The sequence below is a fragment of the Maniola jurtina genome, chromosome 14, assembly GCF_905333055.1.
Source record: "Maniola jurtina chromosome 14, ilManJurt1.1, whole genome shotgun sequence".
Classification (NCBI taxonomy): Eukaryota; Metazoa; Arthropoda; class Insecta; order Lepidoptera; family Nymphalidae; genus Maniola; species Maniola jurtina.
The window spans coordinates 6,537,883-6,563,890 of NC_060042.1; the positions used below are offsets into that span (position 1 = coordinate 6,537,883).

The window sequence follows — 26,008 nt, forward strand, 5'->3', positions numbered from 1 at the left end:
TTTCCTTACATACTATATACGGATATTCGACATACAACGTCAAACATACTGACGAACATGGACACCTAGGATTAATTTATAAGTACAATAATTATGTAGTGGGTATTATTACAACCATGAAGTAGACTTTGTTTCCATCTCTCTCTTAATCATTTCTGTATTGTTTCTACGGCAGAGACACTGCTGAAGGCAATTTCAGGCTGCTTTATTAATTAGTGTCAAGATTTGTACAGTGTCTTCAATATTATCATTCAAGTCCAGGCAAGATAAAGCTTTACAGGCTATGTCGAATGCCTTTCAGTTTGATCATGACTTCAGGAAGTTGGCAGTGCATTATGTCACCTTATTTAGAATAACTTAAAACTTATAAAACCCCCGACACAAAAACCTCTATAAGAAAACTGGAAAAGAGCTGATAACTTTCAAATGGCTGAACCGATTTTCTTCGATTATAGCTAAGAACACTCTCGATCAAGCCACCTTTCAAACAAAAAAACTGAATAAAAATCGGTCCATTCGTTTAAGAGCTATGATGCCACAGAAAAATACACAGATACACACGTCGAACCTATAACACCCCTCTTTTTGGGTCAGGGGTTAAAAATGCCTGTACATGTACGAGAAACAAGTGAAGGAAATAGTCAGCTTACTCGCTATAAGTTTTCAAGATATGATATGGCAGTAGGTAATAGTTTTCCTAGATAGGTTTTAATCGCCTTCACCAGTGCCTAATGCCTTGACAAAGTGGAGGCAACTTAGTATAACTTTCATAGCCGGTCGCCCAAATGTGCTAGTAATTTAATGAATCAATGCATTTGTAATTTGGTAATACTTTATTAATGAACTAAAATAGAATTACAGTAACTGTTTGATTCATATTATAGTTTATTCGGGTAATTATGTGGTGTTACCTTAATCATAATATTATCCACCTTTTCATTTTCGCAACTGACCTATTAATTGGATCAAAAAGTGAACAGTCTACTCGCTGAGAAAAGTCTCGGTAGTTAGGTACGGACTCCAGAAAGATGCAACTTCATCGAAATGTCAAAGTCGTGACGATAAAATAATGAAGGAGCCGGTATAAACTTTAATATGAAAAGTTTTAAAAGTTCTACCTATGGTAGAATAGTTTACAAATTATATGGGTAACTTCGAACAAGACGTAATTCAATCTAAACATGACGTATGTATATTTTTATTTATTATCCTTACTCATTAATTTCAAATACCTAATTAAAGTAAGTAGACATGACAATAATATAAAGCTGTTCATTAAACAAATACACATGTTGAAATCTATACTCACAAATTACTTATCCTGGCTTACTGACTGATTGGCTGATCTATCAATACGCAGTCTAAGCCGATGGGGTTATAAAATTGATAAGGTTCCTTTTACCCAACACTGAGAAAGATTTAAATTCCATCTCTGGGTTAGATATGGGATGAAAATTTGTGTGAAATTCCGTCATTTTTTCAAATTATATACCAATGAAAACTGGTATTTGGATTTCGGCCTAAAATGAAAAAATACGTGTTGCAGGATTTTAAATATCATCCCAGTTAGAGAGGGGATGAAAGTTTGTAACAAAATCCTCATATTTCAAGATATATCTATGAAAATTGGTATTTGGACAAAAATGATGCAGTACATGTTTAGGATTTTTGGAAATTCCACCCCACAATTATTCCACTCGAGCGAAGCCGCAGCAGGTCAGCTAGTGTGATATAAACTTTAGTTTTGTAAAGGTATCGGGGCTTACTTAGTAGGTTTTTGCCAAAAAAACTCAAATATTCAAGCATGAAGTGTATCTATCGTAAATATTAAGAATGCCTGTATTTTTTTATTTTATATGTAGTTATGTTTACACGACGCACGTATTTCGTTAGAAATAAGTTTCATTTTTCACATTTGCAAATACATGAATGGTAGCAAATTATGGTATCTATAGCAAATATACTATATTCCCGAGACGATCGTACCCAGTCGCATTTGTATGCTTAGAATGTACTTACATACCTTAGATAAAAACATTAGGTACTCCAAGGGAAAGTGACTATAAAGGTGCCCACGCACTTGAACTGCACTGCAGCGGAACTGCGCGTCGCGTCAGCGCCCCGCACGATATTCTCTCCAGCCGCGACGTGCGTACGTCACTGCCGCGCGGCGCGGCTGGAGAGAATATCGTGCGAATATAAGAGCAACATCATGATGTCGTTTAGTATCGTTATTCGTTACTACGGCAGGAAAACCTAATTGATGAACAGCTACCTAACCGTAAAAATTTTAATATTCAATTCATTAGAACGCTATTTTTTGATGAACTCATTTATTCCGCTACAAAAAAGTAGGTAACTTAAAGTAAGTAGTATTAGGTAAGTTTTAAGTACCAATTTAGGGTGATTTCGTCGGGTCGTGTATTAAAATGATTACGGTATGAAGAAACTCATACAAGTTTAACGAATTACATTATATGGGTAATTAAATTGTTTATGTAGCATTACTTGCAACTTATTAAGCAATATTACATTAGGTATGGATTGTGAGCAATTTCTGTGTTTTGTGCGCTTTATTTCCATGCCGAATACCGTAAAGGCATAAAACTAAGCTATGTCGATGATAGATTAATAACTACTAAGCACCACAGCTGTTTACGGTGATTACTACTTTGCTAGAGCAATTGGATGGCATATTTAGAAACGTATTATGATAATAATTATGATTACAATCAATAAAATTTTAATCAACTCGAAAATCCTGTTGTTGATTTTTGCCAGTAATAGGGGTCATAGTCAAAAAGTGACGCCATGGAATGGACTGCACCGTTCCATGCTAGAATGAAATATCAAAAAGTTTAGTGTAATCAAATAGGTACCTTACTCAAATAAAACCTTAGGCAGGAACCTGTACCTATTCATAGTAGATGACCTTAAACAATTCCTTTCAATTAGGTATACAGATAGTTGATTATATGAGTAGACCCAAAATATATATGAAAGCATGTCTGTATAGTTGCTAACTCATTGTAAAGGCTTATGATACGATTCCAGTAGCACCTTAACACAAAATCCTCTAGGGTAGTTTCTTAAAAAAAGTATGTTTTCATTGTATATTTTTATGATTATGATAACATATTTGAACTTAAATCTATAAATGCAATAAAAAACTATTTACGATGTACTCATTAAAATCTTTCAAGAACGGTACCAATATATTTTTTTTGTTTTCATATTTCGTTTAAAAACCCCAAATAAAACAAATACCACAGGGAATTCAAGTGTCTTTATCTATAGATAAATATATCAAATGTACGTCACCTGAGGATGCAATACTCAATTTTAATATGTAAAGGGTATGTATTTACAAACAGCCAAAAATTTATCAAAATTCTACATTAAATGTAACCGTATCGTTGTCTCACAAAGTTTAATACTATCCTATTATGATGCATTTTTTAATTTTACCCAATTGACGCGCGTTCGAAAACACATTGGTCCTAGCTCACTTTCCTCTTTTATTATTATCAGAAGCATCTTAATTTCAAATAACATAACATAACAAATCAAGCTGGGTTTTTTTTACAAAAATATAGAACAAAATTGGGATGGTGCGGCCTTCCGTTCGGGAAAGCGTATTTTTTAAACCTATTGTTAATTACGTCCCTTACAAAGTCTATAGAACGGTAAAGGCACGGTAATGATGTGTATTGCACTTATCATACGGGAACTTCCATACAAAACAGAGAGAAGAAATTCCTTCTAAAGGGTTCAAAAACGCTCTATTCTACAAGTCGAATCGAGGAAAGCATTTCAAGGCACATCCATTTAGAAATAACAGTAAAGTGGTAAAGTTAAGTGGTTAAAATCAGAGCGACCGCTAGAAGCGTGACCTACGACGAGAGAGATCCGTTACGAGATCCACAATGACACAATTATTTCACCAATCCAATTTTTTTATTCTTTCATACTGATACAATTTTAACACATTTGGATACCTACATACACAATATGGATATATCGAAATATTATACGAAGCTCATATGGTTCATTGAAAACTCGCACCATGTCATACCTACTGCGTTCAGATAAAAATCTAATATTAATTAATGTCTTCCAGTGTCCCTTACACTCAGTCACTCATTCCTCACACTCCGCCGTTCGCCACGGTCGGAATATAGAATCCATTAACTTTTTGGTGCCCGCAGGAGGCTCGAGACGGCTGCGGTCAGAAATGCGGCGCTCGTCTCGTGTCGCAGGGCAGCTGCAGGCAGGCGCCGCGGCACAGGTGGCGCGCGGCGTGCAGGAAGGCGGGCGCGCGCGGCGGTGCCGGCGGCGGCAGCACCGGCGACAGCGAGCCCGCGCCGGAGGGGCTCTCCCGCTCCGCCGCGGAGGGCGGGCGCTACACGTGCGTGCACGCGCCCGCCGCCACGGGTCAGCCGCCCGCCAGCACGTCCTCCGGCTCCGGCGACCAGCAGTTGTCCGACAGCCAGCACCCCACCACCACTGTCACCACCCCTATTAGCAAGGCTAATACTATGTACACCTCTGCGTTTCCTGTTCAATCAAACATTTATTAACTGTTATCATTTCTACCTATATCCGTAAGACGTATCACGTTCGAAGACGTACCACTTCAGAAAAGATTGGACCACGTACGATGTATGTTAGACAAAGACGGAGGAAAGTTAGTGCTCAAATGTATACTAGAAAATTAGGAACTACGAGTATATATAATATTAAAATTATCATTAAAAAATTCATCAATTTGCTAGTTACATTACTAACAGGGCTCCACGAGCGTTACGCTTTCATATTCGTTAATTGTATTGTGGCAATTTACTGGAAATTGTACTTTGGTACATGTACCTATTAAAATATCCATTAAAACTTGTGGTAATCGCGATCATAAACCAATCATGCCCTAGGCACCTCAAGGGTCGTGTACGTGCCGTACGCATTATTATTATCAATGGTTTTAAATAGCTATCGAGGTCTTGATTGACTTCTCGGTCACTGAGAAGACGAGGCCTTTGAGAACGCAAGAACTGAGAATTGACGAAGATAATATAATCGTCTGATAGTTTGACAAAGGATACTGATGATGGTGATAATTTGGATTATGTATACGGAGTGAAAATGGTTTTTAGATGTTATTATTGTTAGAAGGCATTCGATCGATGAGCGTGACATAATTGTCAGTCGCTCGTAGTTATGGTAAATGTTGCTGGAAACATGCTCGAAACGTACCGAGCTGCTTCCGAATGCCTAATGGCTGCCGACTGCGCCACAGTGAATTGATGAGCGTGGGATCGCCCCGAGTGCGCCAGTCGCGGTATCCTCGCCCCCTGGAATACTGACTGAATCTGCGTACAAATACATTAATATTAACGCAGATTTTCAAAGTTCAAAACGGACTATGTATATAAAACGCATCGCCTCAAAATACATCGGTAACGAACTATAATCTGTATGGTAGTCTCAAATAACATTCGCAATCATCACGTTTAATAACTCAATAAAACTGCCAAAGGCTTTGCGGCTGGAGCATCGCCAAACACTATGTTGAAAGCTAGCAGACCATACAAATTGGAGTTTTTACTGATAGAAGCGACAAAGCGAAATTGAATTGTTAGCATTTTCCGTTTTGAGGACTTTACTTGCTTTCGTGCAGGATGCCTATGCGTATAACAAATGTGTATCATGCGAATGCAATCAACTACCGTGAGTCTTGCGTATCTAAAGCTAACTTTCAATTATTGTCGATGCGCGAATCAGGTGTAATTAGATTATACAAGCCGTATCATGTACTAATGAAATAAGACGCAATCAACATTACAAAATATTTTTACAAGTATATACAAACTGAGTCAATTGAAGCAACAAATATTAATTGAACAATTCAATTTCGCAAACCTTAAATTTTTAATTAGGTACATATCGAAATATTTGCCTGTAAAATGAATCTTTGCTTATTAAATCTAAATACCAGTTAAACGTGGGACATCTCAAGTTTGTTATACGAGTAAATATATTTAAGTAGTTCATATCCGTATACAGTATGCACTGAGTTTGCCTCAAATACGTACTTGCGAATACCTTAACTACGATCAAACGTGCATTTATGTTGTTACCATGCAGTGGATCTATGCTTACATCAACCATCGGTAATAATCGATGGTTTACAAGAATTCTTCTAGAATTCGTATCAGCGTTATGGCTTTCATTATACACAGATTACTGAAATAGATATATTGTTCTAAATAGTAAATACTTACATTATCTCGTCGGAGCCGTTTCGTTGCGGATGGTAACATATAAAATAAAACTTACATATTTACATCCACAATGAAATTTTCATCCTCGCGCATATTTAGGTGGACCACTGTGAATTAAGTTATCACAGAAATCCATCTATGATTATTATCATCCATAGGTGCACATCGAGGAAGCTAATAGCGTAGCTTATAGGTATTGTGGGTCTGTGCTGCTTGTTACTGGTTCTCTATTTCACGGAACATAAATTGTTATACTACGTTCAAAAATGACAGGGGCATTTTCATACTATAGTGCGGTCCACCTGAATGTGCGCTACAGCCTTTACTATATTAACCCAATAATATGAGTGATGTGCTATGAATTAGTTCTGTAAACTCACAAAAATCCGTCAGAAAACAATTAGACTACAGGCCCATGTTTAAAAATGGGTGGGTCATATGAACCACCAGGTGACGTATACAGGACGATATAAGAGCATAAAATAATAAGTTTCAGCACTATGCCGTCACTTGTAAGCTGTCCAACAGAGTGCTGGTGAGAATTGAAAAGTGCAGGTAGAGTGAGTACATTTTGGTCATATATTTTTGTACGGCATTTTTACCATCGATAGATCCATGAAAAATAATAAGAAAGCGCGCAGTGCCGTAAAAAAATGGTGCGCCACAAAGTCAGTAAATGTTTTGATTTTCTGACAATTTCCGGGGTAAATTTGGTCATTTAATTCTGTACGGCACTAGTTTCATACTGTTTCAATACAGCCTCTAATCCATTATTCCGCAACGCCGTACAAAAATCATGCGACAAGGGGAAAAAATTGAGGGTAGCAACCCCCTCTCTTTCCGTGGTCCGGGGGGTGATTTGAGAAAGTACGGCTTTGGTTCCAAAACATTATCTAGCACTCAAAAGTACTATTAAAAATAATGCCGTAAAAAAATTAGTGTTCATTTGAATGTGTATCAATAATTATCTTAATTTCATGGTATACTTAATTTTTAAAGCTGTAAAATCATTTGACTCTGTACGGCAACTTTTTTTTTAACATGACAGTGTAAAATACTATTGTTATATAGTATTGCCGTTCAAAAGAAACTGTTCTAAAAAAAATTATAGATAAATACAAAAACTGAAATTTTTCAAATTATTGCAAAAGTTTAAATATTCATAGATTAATAAAATATAGCAATTTTCTACGCTTTTCCCTTGTTTTAAATAGTATTAAGATAAATAAATTAGGAAAAAATTATGCCGTACATTTTAATGCAGACCATATCTTTTAGGCTGATGAAAATGACGCTACCATTTTAAGGGTAGTACTTTATGGCCATCTGATACTGTACGGCATTAACATATTTTTGAAGAGAACAATTGATAATATGATAAAATCACTATGCCGTCTAACTGAAGTGAACGGGTGTGTATATAATATCCACATCCCCTACAAACCTTTGGACCAACGAAAATGTACGGCATGTAAAAAAATATTATCTATGCATAAAACACTTTCAAAATAAATTAATTTTATGTTGTTTCAAATCACCCCCCGGACCACGGAAAGAGAGGGGGTTGCTACCCTCAATTTTTTCCCCTTGTCGCATGATTTTTGTACGGCGTTGCGGAATAATGGATTAGAGGCTGTATTGAAACAGTATGAAACTAGTGCCGTACAGAATTAAATGACCAAATTTACCCCGGAAATTGTCAGAAAATCAAAACATTTACTGACTTTGTGGCGCACCATTTTTTTACGGCACTGCGCGCTTTCTTATTATTTTTCATGGATCTATCGATGGTAAAAATGCCGTACAAAAATATATGACCAAAATGTACTCACTCTACCTGCACTTTTCAATTCTCACCAGCACTCTGTTGGACAGCTTACAAGTGACGGCATAGTGCTGAAACTTATTATTTTATGCTCTTATATCGTCCTGTATACGTCACCTGGTGGTTCATATGACCCACCCATTTTTAAACATGGGCCTGTAGTCTAAATGTAGTGTTAAATCAATGACATTGAGAGAATGTACTAAGTATATTATGAAGTTATTTTATTATGTACTAATGAACACACAGTTGACTAGACCAACAACACGCATTATGTTACGTAAGGGCTTCAACCCAAGATGTGATTACTGAAGAACGTGTTTCCAATGGAAATGTTAATGAAACAAGGCAATACTTTTATTTTAAGACTTTCGTAGATAACTTTTAAGTACCAATAGCGATTCATACCGATTCGCTTCGTCGATCTACGTAGAGAACAATAGTAAACAACAAAGAACGAAAAATGATGACCAAGTTTTCTGTGAATCAATAAGAGCTAAAGAATGAAATTCTCGATATTGCTGCTCTCACAATGTTGTGCCTTTATCTTATCCGCTTTCTGTGACTTCAACTTTATACATATAATATTATAACTAGCTGGTGTATTAGGTAGGTAAGGCTTGCGTTGCTATTGTGCGTTGATAGTAAATGTGATGATTGATTCACGTAAGTGTCGACATTCGACAATGTGTTTACAAAGTTTCAACTCAATCGGATGCGCGAACGTATAGGTAACGAACGAAAAGATTAAACATATTTAATGCTTATAACATACATGGCTTATTATTATCATATTTTGCCAATCATGTTACAACATGTTATTCAATAGCCGGGTAACAAGAAATAAAGTAAAGTAAGGTAAAGTCGATTTTAATTTCTTCTTATTTTCTTGTAGGTAGTTGACAGTTGGCGCATTTATTTATTCTCAGGAGTGTCAGACATAAGCTAGTCTTTAAGTGCTTTAAACCCATAAAGTTGTAGAAATTTTGCTTTGGCTTTCCCAGTTTGGACTGAAGCACAAAGCAATTTGTACGGCTTATTACACTTAGCGGGCATCGGAGAGAAACGCTGGAAAAGAACAGTTTAAAGCAAAGCGTGACATTTTTAATGATTTGTAAATGTATATAAATATGCAGCTTTAGTCCAATTAGATGAAACAATCCTTCATAAAATTGAAACTGAAGAATTTGACAATTTATGGATGTCAGCAAGACGAATTTCTCCTGTAGATCGATATAATATGGATTATAAAATATAATCGGTTTGACTCTAGCCTGACTATGTGCTTTGCGCCTTTTCCTTTTGGCCAAAATATACTTAAGATTAAGTAGGCAATAAAGTAAATTCATTCCCTCGTGCGCCAGGTGCAGCTTAAATAAATAATGCAAAATTTAGATCATTGGAAAACCAAAAATATTTTTCCATTGAACAGCTTTTTACAATTTGATAAAATTACACTTCAGTCTTTTTAATACACATCCGAGAAATTGTATGATTTAATATTTTCCGCAGTAAGAGCTTTGTATCATACTTATTTTAAACCGGGATTTTTTCCTATTGTAAAATGTAGGAAACACGTTCGTCAGTTGATGTTTTAAAGGAATTGTCAATTTACATGATCAGGATCACTGATCGGTGATCGCTCTGTGGGATTAGTATGAGTTATTACATCTCAACAACGTTTAATAGATTTAGAACATCGAAACAATATAACATCATAGTAAAATGGATCATAAATGGGTTATTTGAAATGAAATGAAATTATTTTATGTAGGACAACTTGTGCCTAAGATACGTCAAGATTCTATCACCGGTTCGGAAAGAAAATTCTACTAAGAAGGATCGAAAGAAACACAGCAGTGATCTTCTCTACTTCATGGCTTTAGTCCGACCATAGGTACATCTAGAGTCAGTGCCTCGGGGGATTTCGGTATGAAGATCCGTAATACTATATGCATAATATTTTAGTGTTTAAACTATCGTGAGTGATATTCATTATAAATGCATAAATGTATGGCGCCTAAACTCATGTTTTTGTCCGTCTCCTGGGCGTCACATTGTGAGCAACGTTACTTATTGAAAAAGGACTCCTGATGGGTTCGAACTAGTCAAACACGTGAGTTTAGGTGTCATACATTTAAACATTTTCAAATGTATGCATAGTATATATAATTTTGAAAAAAGTTGATTTAGGTCTATTTTATTCTGACGTTTTTGTTTTGATGTTAGAAATCTATAAACGTTAGCGAAATGCGCAAACTCGTATTAAGGTGCATGAGACGGGTCTGCCCGTGAAATTCAAAAATTTGGTTTATCGCAATTTGAAAACTAATACGACAAAGTAGTCTTATGGCACTTTAATTGCGCCAATGGCAGTATTATCCTCATTTATATAAAAATCTTTACTTGAAAGGATCCAGTTTAAGAAATTAGTTATAGTATCGACTAATTTGTGAGTAACTCATGTCAAACTCATTATTTTGACTAATTTCTTAAACTGAACACTTTCAAGTAAATATTTTTATGTAATCCTATGAAGATGATACTGCCACTGGCGTATGCCATAAGCCTACTTTGTCGTATTAGTTTACAAATTGCGATACACCAAATTAATTTCGAATTTCGCGGGCAGACCCGTCTCATGCACCTGGTTATAGACATAGTGTGTGAGCGTGCGTACCTTCGAACGCCGCCGACGCCGGCGGGCGGCGCGGTGGAGTGCGACACCGCGGGCACCTGCGCGCCGCCCTGCACGCTTCCTTGCGGCGCGCACACACAACACCCTGCGGTCACACAACAAACAGCTTAATTATACACCATACACCCGCTTGTTTGCAAACCACTTGTGTAAACTGTTGAGTTTTGTCACACCTCCCCCTGAATTAGAAAAGTATAGGGACTAACTTCGTTATGCCTTTCAAAGTTACTTTGATTTGGGCTTACAAAAACTTTTTTAGTGAGAAAGTTCTCGCAGTTTGCGAATTGTGATTTAAATCTAGTGTCAGCTATAATAGCCAGAATGCTATGTTAATGTTATGTTAACCATTGATGCTGGTCTAGAAACTGTGCAGACCATGTCCCCGATTGTGTAAGAAAAACGTATTCATGGTTATCGTTATCGTCAAGAAATTCTGCCATTTGATTGGCTGTGAAAAAAGGTAAACAGAATTGCGGATTGGCAGACCATTATTGTATTCTTATCATAATATTATTGGATGCGTTTTTAATTTTTTTACTAAATTCATTTAAATGTTTGTTCATTACTAATAAATACTTTGAATAATAAGAAAAATGCGAACCTTAACTGTAAAAACTGGAGTCAATTCAAGACCATAATAATAATTATTATATTTTGAAAATGGTCTTAATAAGATTTATTTATTGAATTGAAAAAAAAAAGATTCTATGGAGCTCTGATCGAATCACGTCTTCTATATTTTCCCGATAAAAGCTTCGATAGAACGATATTCTTTGATTTGATTTACCTCCTTTTGTATTCGAATTTTATCCATCAAAAGCAATTTAATTATTTCTTTGATAAGATACCTTTAGAAATCATTTGGATCGCTAATTTGGAAGTAAATAACGGTAGGTAAAGGTAAAATTTGAAAGGTCCAATTTTTTGTAAAGCCATGATTAACTTTAGAAATCAAATTATGTTATTAAAATTAACAATTAATAGAGCAAATAGAAAAGAAACCTATATGAAATAGAAATTTATTCAAGTAAATTTTAGCCTTTGAAGCGTCAAGTGACAAGAAGAGTCAGAAGAGTGAGAAGAAGAAGAGAAGTGAAGAGTGAAGTGTTGCCAGTTACACAGGTTTTTGTTCACACAACATCTCTAAGCGGTACAAATCTTTGTATAGAAGTAGCATTTTATTAAATTGACCTTAATAGCAATTACTGAACGCTGTATGCTCTAATGCCTACCTCAGATTTTATTTTTCACTCGAACAGTGATTACTAAAAGAGCAAAAGCCAACCTACTATTCCACGGTAAAGTTAATTAATTAGACGGAAAATTTCATCCCTTATGCTCTGCCTTTGACGTTGACGATATTAAGCTGCCTCTATGACAGGGATGAAATTAAATTTATTTTTCAACGGAAAGAAAATTGTAAAGAAGGAATAGTTCAAGCCGATGCGACGCGGAGACAGAAATAAGACAAATGTATCCGCTTTGTCAACAAAGCATTTCCGATTCTTTGCAGTGACAGAATTTTTTGCTGGAATCTTGCAGTCGAAATTCTTTTAAATCTTTTGTTAATAATATTATAAGTAATGCATTCGGCTATAAGCACAACCTTCGGCTTACTTGGTTTCGATATTTAGCTTACCTATATAAATTTCACTAGTATTTGAGCCTAATAAGTATTAGTAATCATTAAAGTAGGTACCTTGTGCTTGAGGTTTGAGGGGTAAGAAGGTATTCCAAACGTCCGTCAAATATAATATTCACCCGACTGAATTTTGGCCACGCAGGGTAATCTCCGTTCTCCACATAGATTAGCCATCTGCACGAAAGATCTTAGTGCACAGGTGTATACGTAAGCACAGGTAAACTCTCTATTCTTTTACTCTCATAGTCTGATGGGACGGCAATCTGACACGACTGGAGAGATATCAGGGCCTTGCGTACCAACCAATTTCCTAACTCCGGGCTAGTGCTGCGAATTTCTTATCAGAATAAACCCAATACAACTTCGTCTTTTGCAGTCGAACATGCTAACGACTAACCCAATGAGACAGTCCACCACAAACAGGCAGAGTTTACTGCCAAGAAAATATTAAGGAACTTTCTCATATTTCATTTAACTTAGACTACAGTACTTCATTTTATTAAAAATACGTTCGCTAAAACACCCGTCATAAGGTAAAAGCATCAAAGTCTAAGTTTAAAATGTCTGCTTCTGAGAACGGAACAAAGCGAGGATTTTCAAAGCGAATTCGGGTCGCTGCAGATTAAATATTGCTCGCTCTAAGCATGGAACTTCATGCTTACTCTGTACATAATGTATTAGATCTACTAAATAAATTAAATCTGACTTTTAGTTTTACAAAGCTTGCTGTAGGTATATTAAGATACTTAATAAAATATGATTACTGACAACAGTGTTCGCCAGTAGATCTAAAAAAATTGTGACCTGGAATCCAATAGGTTCTAAAACCCTGAGGGCATACTAGGTACCTAATATGGACTTTTTGAGTACCTACGTATAAAATTTTAGATCTTACATCACAGAATAAGGACTTTACTTTTAATTCATTTACATTATGTGTCCTCAATTTAATGTATACTTATTTATTTAATTTCTGTAAGTATTAGAATCTAAGTAGAGGATGATAGATTCCCATGTTGAAATGAAATTAATTTATTTCATGTACGAGTTGCTTGTGGCACTAATGATATGTTAAAAACTCTACCACTGCGCCGGTTCGGGAAGCAGTTTTTACTGAGAATAGCCGGTAAACTCAGCAAACGCTGTTTTCAAAAAACGAAATGTAAACGAATATGTAGGAATACCTACCTACAATACAGCAATGTAACTATAATCACAATAATATTATAAAGGCGAAAGTTTGTATGTGTGTGTGTGTGTGTGTGTGTGTGTGTGTGTGTGTGTGTGTGTGTGTGTGTGTGTGTGTATGTTTGTTACTCTTTCACGCAATATATCCCGGAAAATCAAAGAGTTCCTACGGGATTTTAAAAAACCGAAATCCACGCGGGCGAAGCCGCGGGCATCTTCTAGTATTGAAATACATTGTGCGCTGCTGAATGCATAGCCGATCATTTCCAAGCAACCTATTCGTCAATTGTAATAACCGCGACTCAACTAAATTTATGCAATGGCAAATATAAGGACTCTTTCGGAATCCTGTTATTACAGTGTATACTCATTCCCACAAAGGATTTCTGCACTTTGCATGTAGCGATATGACGCTGTAAATAGGTTATGATGATTTCATGTACCTATGTTGATTGGATATGTATCACTCATTTGCTTATAAAGATTTATATTCTGCCTAATAAGGACTGTTATTGTATACTAGCTGACGCCCGCGACTTCGTCCGCGTGGATTTAGGTTTTTCGAAATCCCGTGGGAACTCTTTGGTTTTCCGGGATAAAAAGTAGCCTATGTCCTAATTCAGGATATTATCTATCTCCATTCCGAATTTCAGCCAAATCCGTCCAGTGGTTTTTGCGTGAAGGATTAACAAACACACACACACACACACACACACACACACACACACACACACACACACACACACACACACACACACACACACACACACACACACACACACACACACACACATACAAACTTTTGCCTTTATAATATTAGTGTGATGTACTGCGGAGGCGGCTGCCTTCCTTTTTTAAAAATCGACTGACCTCCAAAAAACAAGACAATTTCAAAGAATGGTGTTTCTGAAAAATAATGCTAGGTAGGATCAAAATTATTGGTTTTTAGAAATGTCAGTTTTTCTACATTTTCATATTAGAGAATAAATTATATAATAATAAATTTTCATATTCATGAGAATAAAACTACGTTTTGGGGTTATATTGGTATAATACACGTTCATGCTCAATCATCTAGACGTAAACAAAACAAAAACTCTCAAGCACAGAATTAGGTATTAATTCGGCATAGGCTCAGTCATTATTATAATATAAATCGTCAAGCCATTTCTCCCAAATATAGGTTGCAAACGTATTATGATGGTAAGATTTGTTTGCGTTCCATTTACATAAGCGATGAACGATACTACCATATTACTTAGGATTCTATTAGGATTGCCAAACGTACTCTAAAGTAGGTACCTAGGTCTCTCGAAATAACGTATTGAGCTCTATATCATGTAGGTCCGCCTACTTATTTTGTAATCTCCAACATTATATTATCTATACATATAATAAAATTGTAGAAAAGTGGTGTCTGTACAATGGAAATATATTAAAAAAAAAGTAGCAGTGGTTGTTATTATATCGATGCCGAACCCGAAATCGTAATTAATTTTTTTTTGTCTGTTTGTCTGTGTGTTTGTGCACGCTAATATCAGAAACGGCTTATTCGATTTAGATACGGTTTTCACTAATATATTGTAGTAAGCTTCACTTAACATTTAGTGTTTATTTCATGTCAATCGGTTCATAAATAAAAAAGTTATGTCAATTTAAAGAATCACGGCGCCTCGCGCCTGAGCGTCCGTGGCTATTAAAGCGCGAAAAGTCACTATTCCACGCGAACGAAGTCGCGGGCACAGCTAGTTATTAATAAAGTACGCTAAAATGTTCTATTTCGGTCATGAAGTGGCGAAAGGAGAAATAGGTATATGTAGACCTTTACTGAAATTAAGTAAAATGAATAAGAGTTCTTGCTCTTATCGAGACATTGTCTAGAATCGTAGATTTATTTAAAAAACAAAGCAAAATTATTATTTACGTGTACGTATGAATACCGTAAAGAGTACAAAAAATACTATTTTGAAAATGAAAATAATGTAGTAAAGTAGGTAGGTAGGCACTCTTTTAGTCTGTAAGTAGTCATTATTTATGGTCCCCTCTAAAACCAGATACGTTTATTACCTACTTCTGAAAAAGTTGGCAACCCTTGATGTACTGCCAATAACCAGGCTCACTAGCAGCCAACTTCGCATCAAGAACCGCCAACAAAATTATTATGATTTATAAGTAATGACAAAGAGCTTTCTTTAGTCATTTGGGTATTTTTTTGTTTATAAGAAGTAGCGAAACGTTTGGAATAAGTAAAATTACTTGATTGTTTCATTTTGTAAATACATTGCGTGGTAGGTACCTATCCTGCACTTCCACTAGAGAGCTCATATTTCCACTTTCCATAGAGATGGAAAGTGGATATTTAATCTCTCTAATGATGATAGAGATCATCTAAGACGCGTAACGGTACCATAATCATCTATTCAAACCACACGTGTTTGCATTTGATAGCTAGTTTCCAATTTAAACGGACAGCATATTGTACGAACAAAGCAATCTTAATATAAAGCTTTTAAAAAAGAAAGATCTCCGACTCGCTTGATATTTTAGTACTTATCCTTCATAAGATTATTAGATACTTATCTATTATATCAAGAAACTTCGATATATGCAAGCACAGAACGATGTTATAATTTTGCAGAAGACTAAGTTCAGAAACGAGTCTGTTTAATCTGCAGCGACCTGAATTTGCTTTGAAAATTTTCGCTTTGTTCCGTCCTCACAAGCGGTAATTTGAATTTACACTTTTACCATATTACGGTCGCTTTGGCTTGCAAACAGCTTAAATATACTGTGCGCCTGTGTGTTAACGGCACAATATTAAGAAAACTTGCAATTATATACATTTTTAATTAGTCAGTTTTATATTAGGTTTACTCAAAAAGAACAATGATTGAAACATAAATTTTGTAAGAAAATAAACAATCAAGAACTTATTTTAAATAATTTTATCATCATCATCATCTTTGGCGATATAGCCATTCATAGACGTGATCCAGCTTCTCTACTTACTTAATAGAATTCTTCACTGTCTGACAACGAATAGCTTAATTCAGTGGGCTTAGCAATATGAAATTTTGCACAGGAATTCCTTGAATATAACGTAGATATAGGTAAAGATCCTAAGATATAGGGAACTGATTGAAAAACACATTGGGCAGTTACATGGCACTAATAAATTAATGACTTGATAATGATTCTAAATAATTTCTTAGTAATTTAATCTCACAAAGTTCAAACTCTAAGGAGGAAAGCCATTATGGGTCTATTGAATTATTTGAAACACATTTGTACGTTTTCAATAAAAGCTTAGACAGACGTGCTCTACTGAATTGATTCAACGCTGTATTGAAAACAATGAACGACGCAACCTATTCATGGCTGATGGTACAATATTAAAAGCATTTTGCTTTATTCTGGAGCCTTTGTAATATTCAATATTATAAAAAAATCACTAGATACCACCATCTTTGTTTGAAATGATTCCCAACTACGATTAAACGCACGCAGTTTTGAAACCCGGCAAACCGTAACGTATGGCTTGCTATGAAAGTGTACGCACTACTTGTTTACCTTAATGCAGCTTCTAATTGTAAGCTATACGAAAAAACAATTTTTTGTGTCAGTATTTCTAATGAGCGCAGCGTCTATGCTATAATAAATACAAAAAGATTGCCCGACTCAGAAACAGCAACATAGGTAAGTACTTAGATTTCGGAAATAGGTAAGTCTAAAAGCTGTTATTGAATTGATCTTCAAAAATTAAATCGATTGAGTCAAAATATCTTTGATCATGGGAATGAATACAATACGGTGGCGTTTTCGATATAATTAGTGGAGTAAACGAAGCATTTTCGTCGGAAGTCCTCAGAAACAGCTCCGATTTTGATGATTTTTTTTTTAAATTCTTGTTTTTTATACATTATTTAAAATCAGAAACGTTTTGAAGCGGGGAAATAATTTTTAGTATTTTTTTATCCATATGTGCGATATTTATACACGAAGTCCAGAAAAACGCTACTTTCTCTTTGAGAAGTTGTAGAGGAGGTCAAATGCTACAAATTACCTCTGAACACTTATGGGCAAAGACCGCCCGTTTTTGAGTTATTGATCGTTTTCAGAAAAATACGTATTTGTTTCTTTTAAAATTCATTAAAAAAAAAGTAAGTCATATTGCCGACTTTTTATTTAATTTCTAAGTACTAGACATCTCAATTAATAATTGTGAATACTAAAATAAAAATAATCTTTGTAGGTTCCCCGGTTAGGGATCCAAGACTGTACCAGTTTCATAATTTCTATTGGGTTACTTTGCCAAAAATGCTATTTATTTTTAAAGTTACAGAAATTTTTGGCCTGAAAATTATTTGCAAAACTTCTACACATTCTCAGCTATCTAATGATGTACAAAATTTTAAAATAAATTGAAAATTAGCTAAAAAAATGATAAAATAATAGCACAAGGGAGAAATTTCTTAACGCTTAAATTTTAAACAAATCGTTCCTATCGATCAATTGAGCTATCCCGTGGCCGATTTTATGATCAAACTTGACCAGATCACATATTCACAGTAAACTGTTACCTCTTTCTAAGTAGAGACCACTTCTAAACAAAAAAAAACGATTTGTTTAAAATTTAAGCGTTAAGAAATTTCTTCCTTGTGCTATTATTTTTATCGTTTTTTTAGCTAATTTTCAATTTATTTTAAAGTTTTGTACATCATTAGATAGCTGAGAATGTATAAAAGCTTTGCAAATAATTTTCAGGCCAAAAATTTCTGTAACTTTAAAAATAAATAGCATTTTTGGCAAAGTAACCCAATAGAAATTATGAAACTGGTACAGTCTTGGATCCCTAACCGGGGAACCTACAAAGATTATTTTTATTTTAGTATTCACAATTATTAATTGAGATGTCTAGTACTTAGAAATTAAATAAAAAGTCGGCAATATGCCTTACTTTTTTTTAATGAATTTTAAAAGAAACAAATACGTATTTTTCTGAAAACGATCAATAACTCAAAAACGGGCGGTCTTTGTCCATAAGTGTTTAGAGGTCATTTGTAGCATTTGACCTCTTCTACAACTTCTCAAAGAGAAGGTAGCGTTTTTCTGGACTTCGTGTATAAATAATGCACATATGGATAAAAAAATACTAAAAATTATTTCCCCGCTTCAAAACATTTCTGATTTTAAATAATGTATAAAAAACAAGAATTAAAAAAAAAAATCATCAAAATCGGAGCTGTTTCTGAGGACTTCCTAAGATTGGCTATTTTACGGCTTTATTTACTCCACTAAATACATGCTACTCTTTAGAAATCCATGGTGATATTGAAGGATCGCGGAACCGCCTACCTTCACGAACTTTGATATAAAAATACTATACACTCTTTAGTAGTTAACATACAAAAACTATAAACTGACTGACTAACAATATACAGTTAAAACTGATGCACGCTGGGACTAGAACTTTTACATGTATCTAGAATTTCTCTTAACAGGGCTCTCTCCGTCACTCGTTTCATACAATCGTAGTTCCAATTTCATTTGAATATTAAGCAACCAAAGTCCATGAAATTTTGCAGACATATTCTAGAAACTAATATCTAATATATCGTAGACAATAAGGAAGAATTTTCAGAAATGTCATCCGACCCCAGCCGAGATGCGAAATCGGTCTATGTTTTATAAAATCAAAACTTTTAATCATATTATGTTTGTTAAATTTTTATTGCTGCACCACCAACTGTGGTAACATATTATATACCTACCTACATTATAATAATAATAATGTAATAAACAATAATAATTAACATTCGGTACAAAGTAAATCATAAATTGATCTGCTAGGAAATTTCATTACAAATTAGATTGAAACAAAAGGAAGTTTTAACCAAGCGCACTCAAGGCATGCTTTGGTTTCCAATTCCTTATTGATTAAATTGCTTTTAGGGGCGGTTCAATTTCACACCCAATCTAGATTCACTTCACACTGCCCAGTACATTTTCACACAGTGTTTATCTCGATGCGGCATCGGAACACATTGCTGAAGATACGATTTCGTTTCATTTGTATCAATAAATAAAATACTAATTTTGTTTTATTTACAAATCTATTATTTATAGTAGTTGTTCACGACTTCGTCCATCATTGCACAGAATGTGATGTGAATGTATTAACAGGGCTCTCTCCGTCACTCGCTTCATACAATCGTAGTTCCAATTTCATTTGAATATTAAGCAACCAAAGTCCATGAAATCTAGCAGACATATTCTAGAAACTAATATCTGTGTCTGTGGTGTTTTAGATTTTTCTAAAAATATGTAGTATTAAAATTACAGGGGCTCAAAGATTTGTATGTAAATTTTTAAGACCGCGAATGTTTTTTTTTTTTCCGTTACTTTAGTTTTTTGTTGTTTATGTTATTTTATTTTTCTTTTGTTTCTGTTATTTATTGATTTTGTTATTGATGTTATTTTATTTTTTGTTGTTTCTGTTATTTTTTCTGTGTTCCTGTTATTTTTTCTTTGTTTCTGTTATTTTTTCTGTGTTTCTGTTATTTTTTCTGTTGTTTCTGTTATTTTTTCTGTGTTTCTGTTATTTTTTCTGTTGTTTTTGTTATTTTATTATTTGTTGTTTAAAAATAGGATAAAATGGGAAAAATAAATAAATGAGAGAAAATGAAATTGGAACTACGTTTGTATGAAGCGAGTGACGGAGAGACCCCTCTTAAGTACTACTTATTTTTAAAAATTCCTTGTAAAATGGTTAAAATTTTGCATAAAACGATATTAACATTCACTAAAATGTTCAGAAGGTATAAGCGAACATACCTACTTAGACAAAATTACTTTCAGCATTGTTTCAACAATTTAGAGAAATTATAATTACATTCAAAAATCTGCATGTTTTGTTCTGTTCCCATTACATTGGTATGACGGGCTTATGCATATTTAAAGTGTAAATTAAAATTACTGAGTCTAACTAAACAAAGCGAAACATTTTCAAAAGCGAATTTAGGTCGCTGCAGATTAAAGAGTGGCACTCACTTCCGAAACCAGTGTGTGACAAAATCATTTTATTGTAGGTAGTGGTTGTACTTTATAACTTTATCTTTACACAAGTGTAAATTAAAAATTTATAACACCCCCGACAAGTGAAGGTTACAGTAACTAGAAAAGAGCTGATAACTTTCAAACGGCTGAACCGATTTTCAGTGATTATAGCTAAGAACACTCTTGATCAAGCCACCTTTCAAACAAAATAAACTGAATTAAAATCGGTTCATTAGTTTAGGAGCTACGATGCCACAGACAGATACACAGATACACACGTCAAACTTATAAGACCCCTCTTTTTGGGTCGGGGGTTAATAAATAGCTACTCTATGTAAAGGGTGGCGTTTGGGTGGTGTGGCGATGGGTGTAGCTTAGTTGCGACGGCATACCTGCCTATCTCCGTGCCTCGGCGTACATGTTAAGCTGTTGATCATAGTTATTATCACTAACATACGATAATAATAATTATGCCTAGGAGGAAAATTATTATAAGTACCTAAAAAATATGCTTCCTGCTTATAGTCTCTATGAGCTACTTACTGCCATGAAGTAAATAAATAAGCAAGCTACAGAACCAAAGTCAATAGGAGCAACGTCGATTTCAATAAAACTAGCACTTTAAATACAGATATGTATATTTCATCTGGATGTTTCTAAAACATAGTTAATATTAAACTGTCCATTTCTTCATACCTTTATATTATGTCCAAACCAAAGTATTACTGTTATCATCATCATGATCAACCCATCGCCGGCGCACTACTGAGCATGGATCCTTTCTCAGAACGAGAAGAAAATACATAAGATGAGTCAACATGGAACAGTCTGAAACTATCGTTAGAATGAAATGTATTTCTATTGTTGCAGAGACATGATAGAATAATTTTAGTTTGGCAAAACCGTCTGTAAAATCCACGTTTTCAGAGATATTTAATTAATTATTATTCTAGACTAAGTAAGTAAGGTAGAGCATAATACCTCGCATAGATTCTTACATTTATTTGAAAAAATATCTTTAGTAAACTCATCTCAAAATCAATCTGTATGAGAAATTGTCTTATAAGTCCATTGTTCATCGCTTACGTAAATGGAATGCAATCAAATCTTGCCGCCGATATTGGTTTGCAGTCGATAGGTATTCGATACCCATAGCGACAGACCTTTACCATGCAAATATTCTACTTGCGAATTCTTGGGTCTTTGTATTCATTTATCACGTACCTATTGTTGAATTTTTAATTAAATATCAAACACAGTAAGTTTACGTTTTCTCTAAGTTTTATTAAAAAATATAGAAGAATCCTGAAGTTATAGGTAATTAACACGATATTTTAAATTCTTATTCTTCTTATTTACTCATTAAAAATTCCCACGTTTTTTGGCAAAAACTCAAAAAATATTTTTTACAGCTAAAGGATGGCGTCTAGTACGAAGTGCATAGAGATAGTTCCTACTAGGTATGTACAACTAATAATATTGTCTCAATAGCTCAACGGTTTAAGGAGCGGACTGAAATCCGAAAGGTCGGCGGTTCAAACCTCACCCGTTGCACTATTGCAGTAGTACCTACCCATTCTTAGTTACTAACTCTAAGTAAGCTTTACGCTAAGAGGGGAAAAGGGAATATTTCATGATAAACATGGCTAATATTCTAAAAAAATATTTAAGATCTATTTAAGGAATGAAATGATGTCGTTGCAGAAGAAATTCACTCACATTTCATAAATTTTTAGGTGCCCCAATATCGGATGGGAAAATTCAGAAACTCGGTAAAATTATGGAATTTACGTTACGTGCACCAGAAGCTGGGAAAACGTTTCGTTTTAAATAAGCGTGTTTCCTCCTTCAAAGTATGTAGTTACTGGGGAATAGGCAGTATTTTTCGGAAAGTATATTTACTAATATCCGTGAGCTAGGTTGTTTTAAAAGTGAGTAAGTAGGGGAGAGTGTGGATGAAAGAGCCAGTTTTGAATAGTGTAAAAAAAAACACACTTTTACTATATTATTTTCAAATGAAACTAGGTTTTCTTATAATCACTTTAATTGGCAATGTTATAAAATAAAAATAAAGAGGATAACAACGCTGATAATCTCTTATATAAATAGTTTAAAAAAAAAGGAAATCGGCTCTTTCATAGCAGCAGGTCAATGAAAGAGCCACCATGTGTTATGAAAGAGCCGATACCTACTTTTGAGGTACTAAACGGTTTTTTATCAATTAAAATTATGTTAAGTATTTAAAATCAGATTAATACTAAGCTTACTTTAGTATTTCTATGAAAATCACAATTTTTAAATAAAACAGTCTCAGTAATAATTAAACATTGTCTTAATCAACAATTAAAACTTTTGAACTTTGTCTTAGTCAAAAATTAAATAATTAATAAAAATTTGTCTAAAAACATAAAATAGAGCCCTTTTTCGTATTCTTACTCTATAACTTAAAAAATAAAAACAATATAAAAACAATTTAAAATTAAAAACATTTTTGGCAGAAGAAATTAATCACCCCTTTGAGGCCACACGATAACGCTAACGCTGTTCTATTTATGGACTGATTTCCAGCAAGCACTTCTTTTACAGCCTCTTCTATTGCAGCAGTTGTGGGCTTTACCCGTTCTTTAGCTGTTGACGCTTACGAAGACATATCTTTTTATTCTGAAACATATATCATATAATAATGAAATAACTAAAATTAAAAATTTTGGACACCCCCGACCTCTATAAATATGACTGGTAGAGAATACCATTAGGCATTAAGTCCGCCTTTTGTTTTTTTTTGTATTTTGTGCAATAAAGATTAAATAAATAAATAAATAAATTATAGCTAAGAACAATCTCTATCACATCAGTTATCAAACAAAAAAAAGAACCATCAGAATTAGTCCATTGGTTTGGATCTACGTGGCCATAGATACACACACACACACACACAGAGAGACAGACACACAGACACACACGTCAAACTTATAACACCCCTCTTTTTTCGTCGGGGGTTAATTAAAACTAAACGATGTATTGAATGAGCCAGTTTTCGTGTCATGATCTTTCAAAGCATAAATAACTAGCTCTTTCAAAACACGACGCTTTTAAAAATATAACTTCAAAAAAAAGGCACTATACCAGAACGCTGATCTGATATTATTTATGCAAAACAAGGGCAAATATATAGACGCCAATACTGTATATCAGTTTTGTCAACTTATGCAATACCCTTTTTGAAAAAAAAGATGAAAGAAACACAAAGAAACTTACTTTTTGGCTTCCGAATTTTCGTAACAGTCCTGTGAGGCCATTTGCTGTCGTAGAACTGTCAAATGTTTGTGGGTAACAGCTATCCAGTGTTGCCATTTAAGGAGTAAAATTAAACTTTGGTAGAATATCGATAAGTAATGGAAAATCACATCGGCTCTTTCAAAGCCTGGCTCTTTCATGCACACTCTCCCCTAGGCAGTGCCCGCGTCGTGTATTCTCTATTTGGCTGCTTACTTTCGCAATATTAAATACCTAACGTTAAGCAGTGTAAAAATATGACTTACTGGAATTATTCCAATTTAAGAATTTTATTTTATTTACTTATTTAATTACTATGGACATTGTCCATTTCCACAAATACACGAACTCAAAACTACTACAATTAAATAAAAATGCCTGCTTTGTAAAAATCTATTTGGTACTAAAAAATCTATTAGGTACGAACTTTACAAAAAAAAATTGACGAATTTCTACACAGAGATAACTTGCATCCTGATGATACTTTTTATCCTGGAAAATCAGAGAGTTTTCACGAAATATAAAAATCCTATTTCCGCCGGGCATCATTCAGTCAGCTAGTATTTCTTATAGAAGCTCACAAAGGCGATTCGTTAACAATTAACGTCTTATTTTCACAGTATCAATTATTTTAAGTTATATTTTAGACTAACAAATTTACGAGAGCGAAAAATGTATTATTATTACCCATAGTATCATTTTCATCATCATGTTAAGTCAGGGACGCGACAAATAGATGGTTAGTTGGGTGTGTCCATGTGTCGACGTGTCGTGTCGAGCGATGTGCCACAAGCGAATGCCAGAAGTGCCAATGACAAGCAGTGACAGATGCAGTACATGAGAGATGGATGAATTGCGAATTCGAACAAAGTGTGATACGCCACATCGTGCCGACACGCTGCCGCACCGCGTGTTGCGTGCCGCACATTATCTGGCCACTCTGTACTATAGTGTATTTCTAAGGCACTGTGCAGTTGCAAAATAAGATCGTCGAGGAATGATACCGTCCTATTTCTAAAAAGCGGTTAACTTCAAAATGTAGTTTTAGGATTATCGCCAAAAAACATGCAAATTTAGAAAAAATATTAATTTATTTCGCTTCTACAAAATTTATCTACGTAGGACCAAAGTAAAAACCTTGGAACTACATAGCATTATTTTTTAGAAAGTTTAGTTTATGAAAAATTCTAATTTTTTCTGGCAATAACTCAAAAATTACTTTTATAGTTCACCGCTTTGTAGAAAGAAAGGATGGCAGAATGTGAAAACAGGTAGCTCACGGGTGGCTCGCCGTGTAGCATACACTCCTAAATACCGAACTTAATATTACCTACTTCCTAATGTGAATGCCAATAATGTTTATTCTTAGTTCTACAACGAGTGTTCTGAGAATTGCTAGCTAAGGACGTGTGGAACACCTAAATGCGTTACTCGTATTTAAAAGCTGTGTATTTGTAAAGTACCAATTTCTAGAGCTCTTACCAGCGAGTGCTGTGAGAGCTGCCAGCGAAAGGAGGGCGAGTGACTGGGTGCCATGTCAGCAGGGCATGCCGCGCTGAACACGCCGCTTCATCGCTTCCACGTGCCGCTCTCACCCCAACATTTGTATAGTACATAATATATCTAGAGCTCTTACCAGCTAGTGCTGAGACAGCTGCACGTAAAAGGAGGGCGGAGCGGCTGGGTGCCATGTGCGCTGAGCACGCCACATGTCGCTCTCACCTCCACATTCGTAACGTATTTCTAGATCTCTTACCAGCGAGTGCTGTGAGAGCTGCCAGCGAAAGGAGGGCGGAGCGGCTGGGTGCCATGTCAGCAGGGCATGCCGCGCTGAGCACGCCACGTCATCGCCGCCACATGTCGCTCTCACCCCCACACCTGACGACTCCTCGCTACCGCAACCTGCGAATATTAACTTTAGTTATAAATACACATCGGATCATAAATCATAATCTATTTCATAATATAATAACTCAAAATTTAAAAAACCCGCGACACTCTATAAGAAAACTAGAAAAGAGCTGATAACTTTCAAACGGCTGAAC

The 26,008-nt window shown here is 34.9% G+C and overlaps 1 protein-coding gene across 3 annotated transcripts in view; it reads right to left on the bottom strand.

Annotated features, from left to right (window-relative positions):
• Positions 1-1,875: 1,875 nt before the first annotated feature.
• The window catches only part of LOC123871773, a 45,266-nt gene continuing 21,133 nt past the window's right edge, over positions 1,876-26,008 (bottom strand). The window contains exons 2-5 of one of the 3 annotated variants that reach the window (XM_045915712.1): positions 25,720-25,865; positions 10,784-10,886; positions 5,251-5,366; positions 4,309-4,557 (exon numbers count right to left, since the gene is read on the bottom strand). In XM_045915712.1, the coding sequence (XP_045771668.1) occupies positions 4,436-4,557; positions 5,251-5,366; positions 10,784-10,886; positions 25,720-25,774 (396 nt within the window). In that variant the 5' untranslated portion in view covers positions 25,775-25,865 and the 3' untranslated portion in view covers positions 4,309-4,435. Of the gene's footprint in view, positions 4,558-5,250; positions 5,367-6,278; positions 6,677-10,783; positions 10,887-25,719; positions 25,866-26,008 lie in introns of those variants that run through there. The other 2 variants (XM_045915711.1, XM_045915710.1) reach the window with 2 other exon arrangements.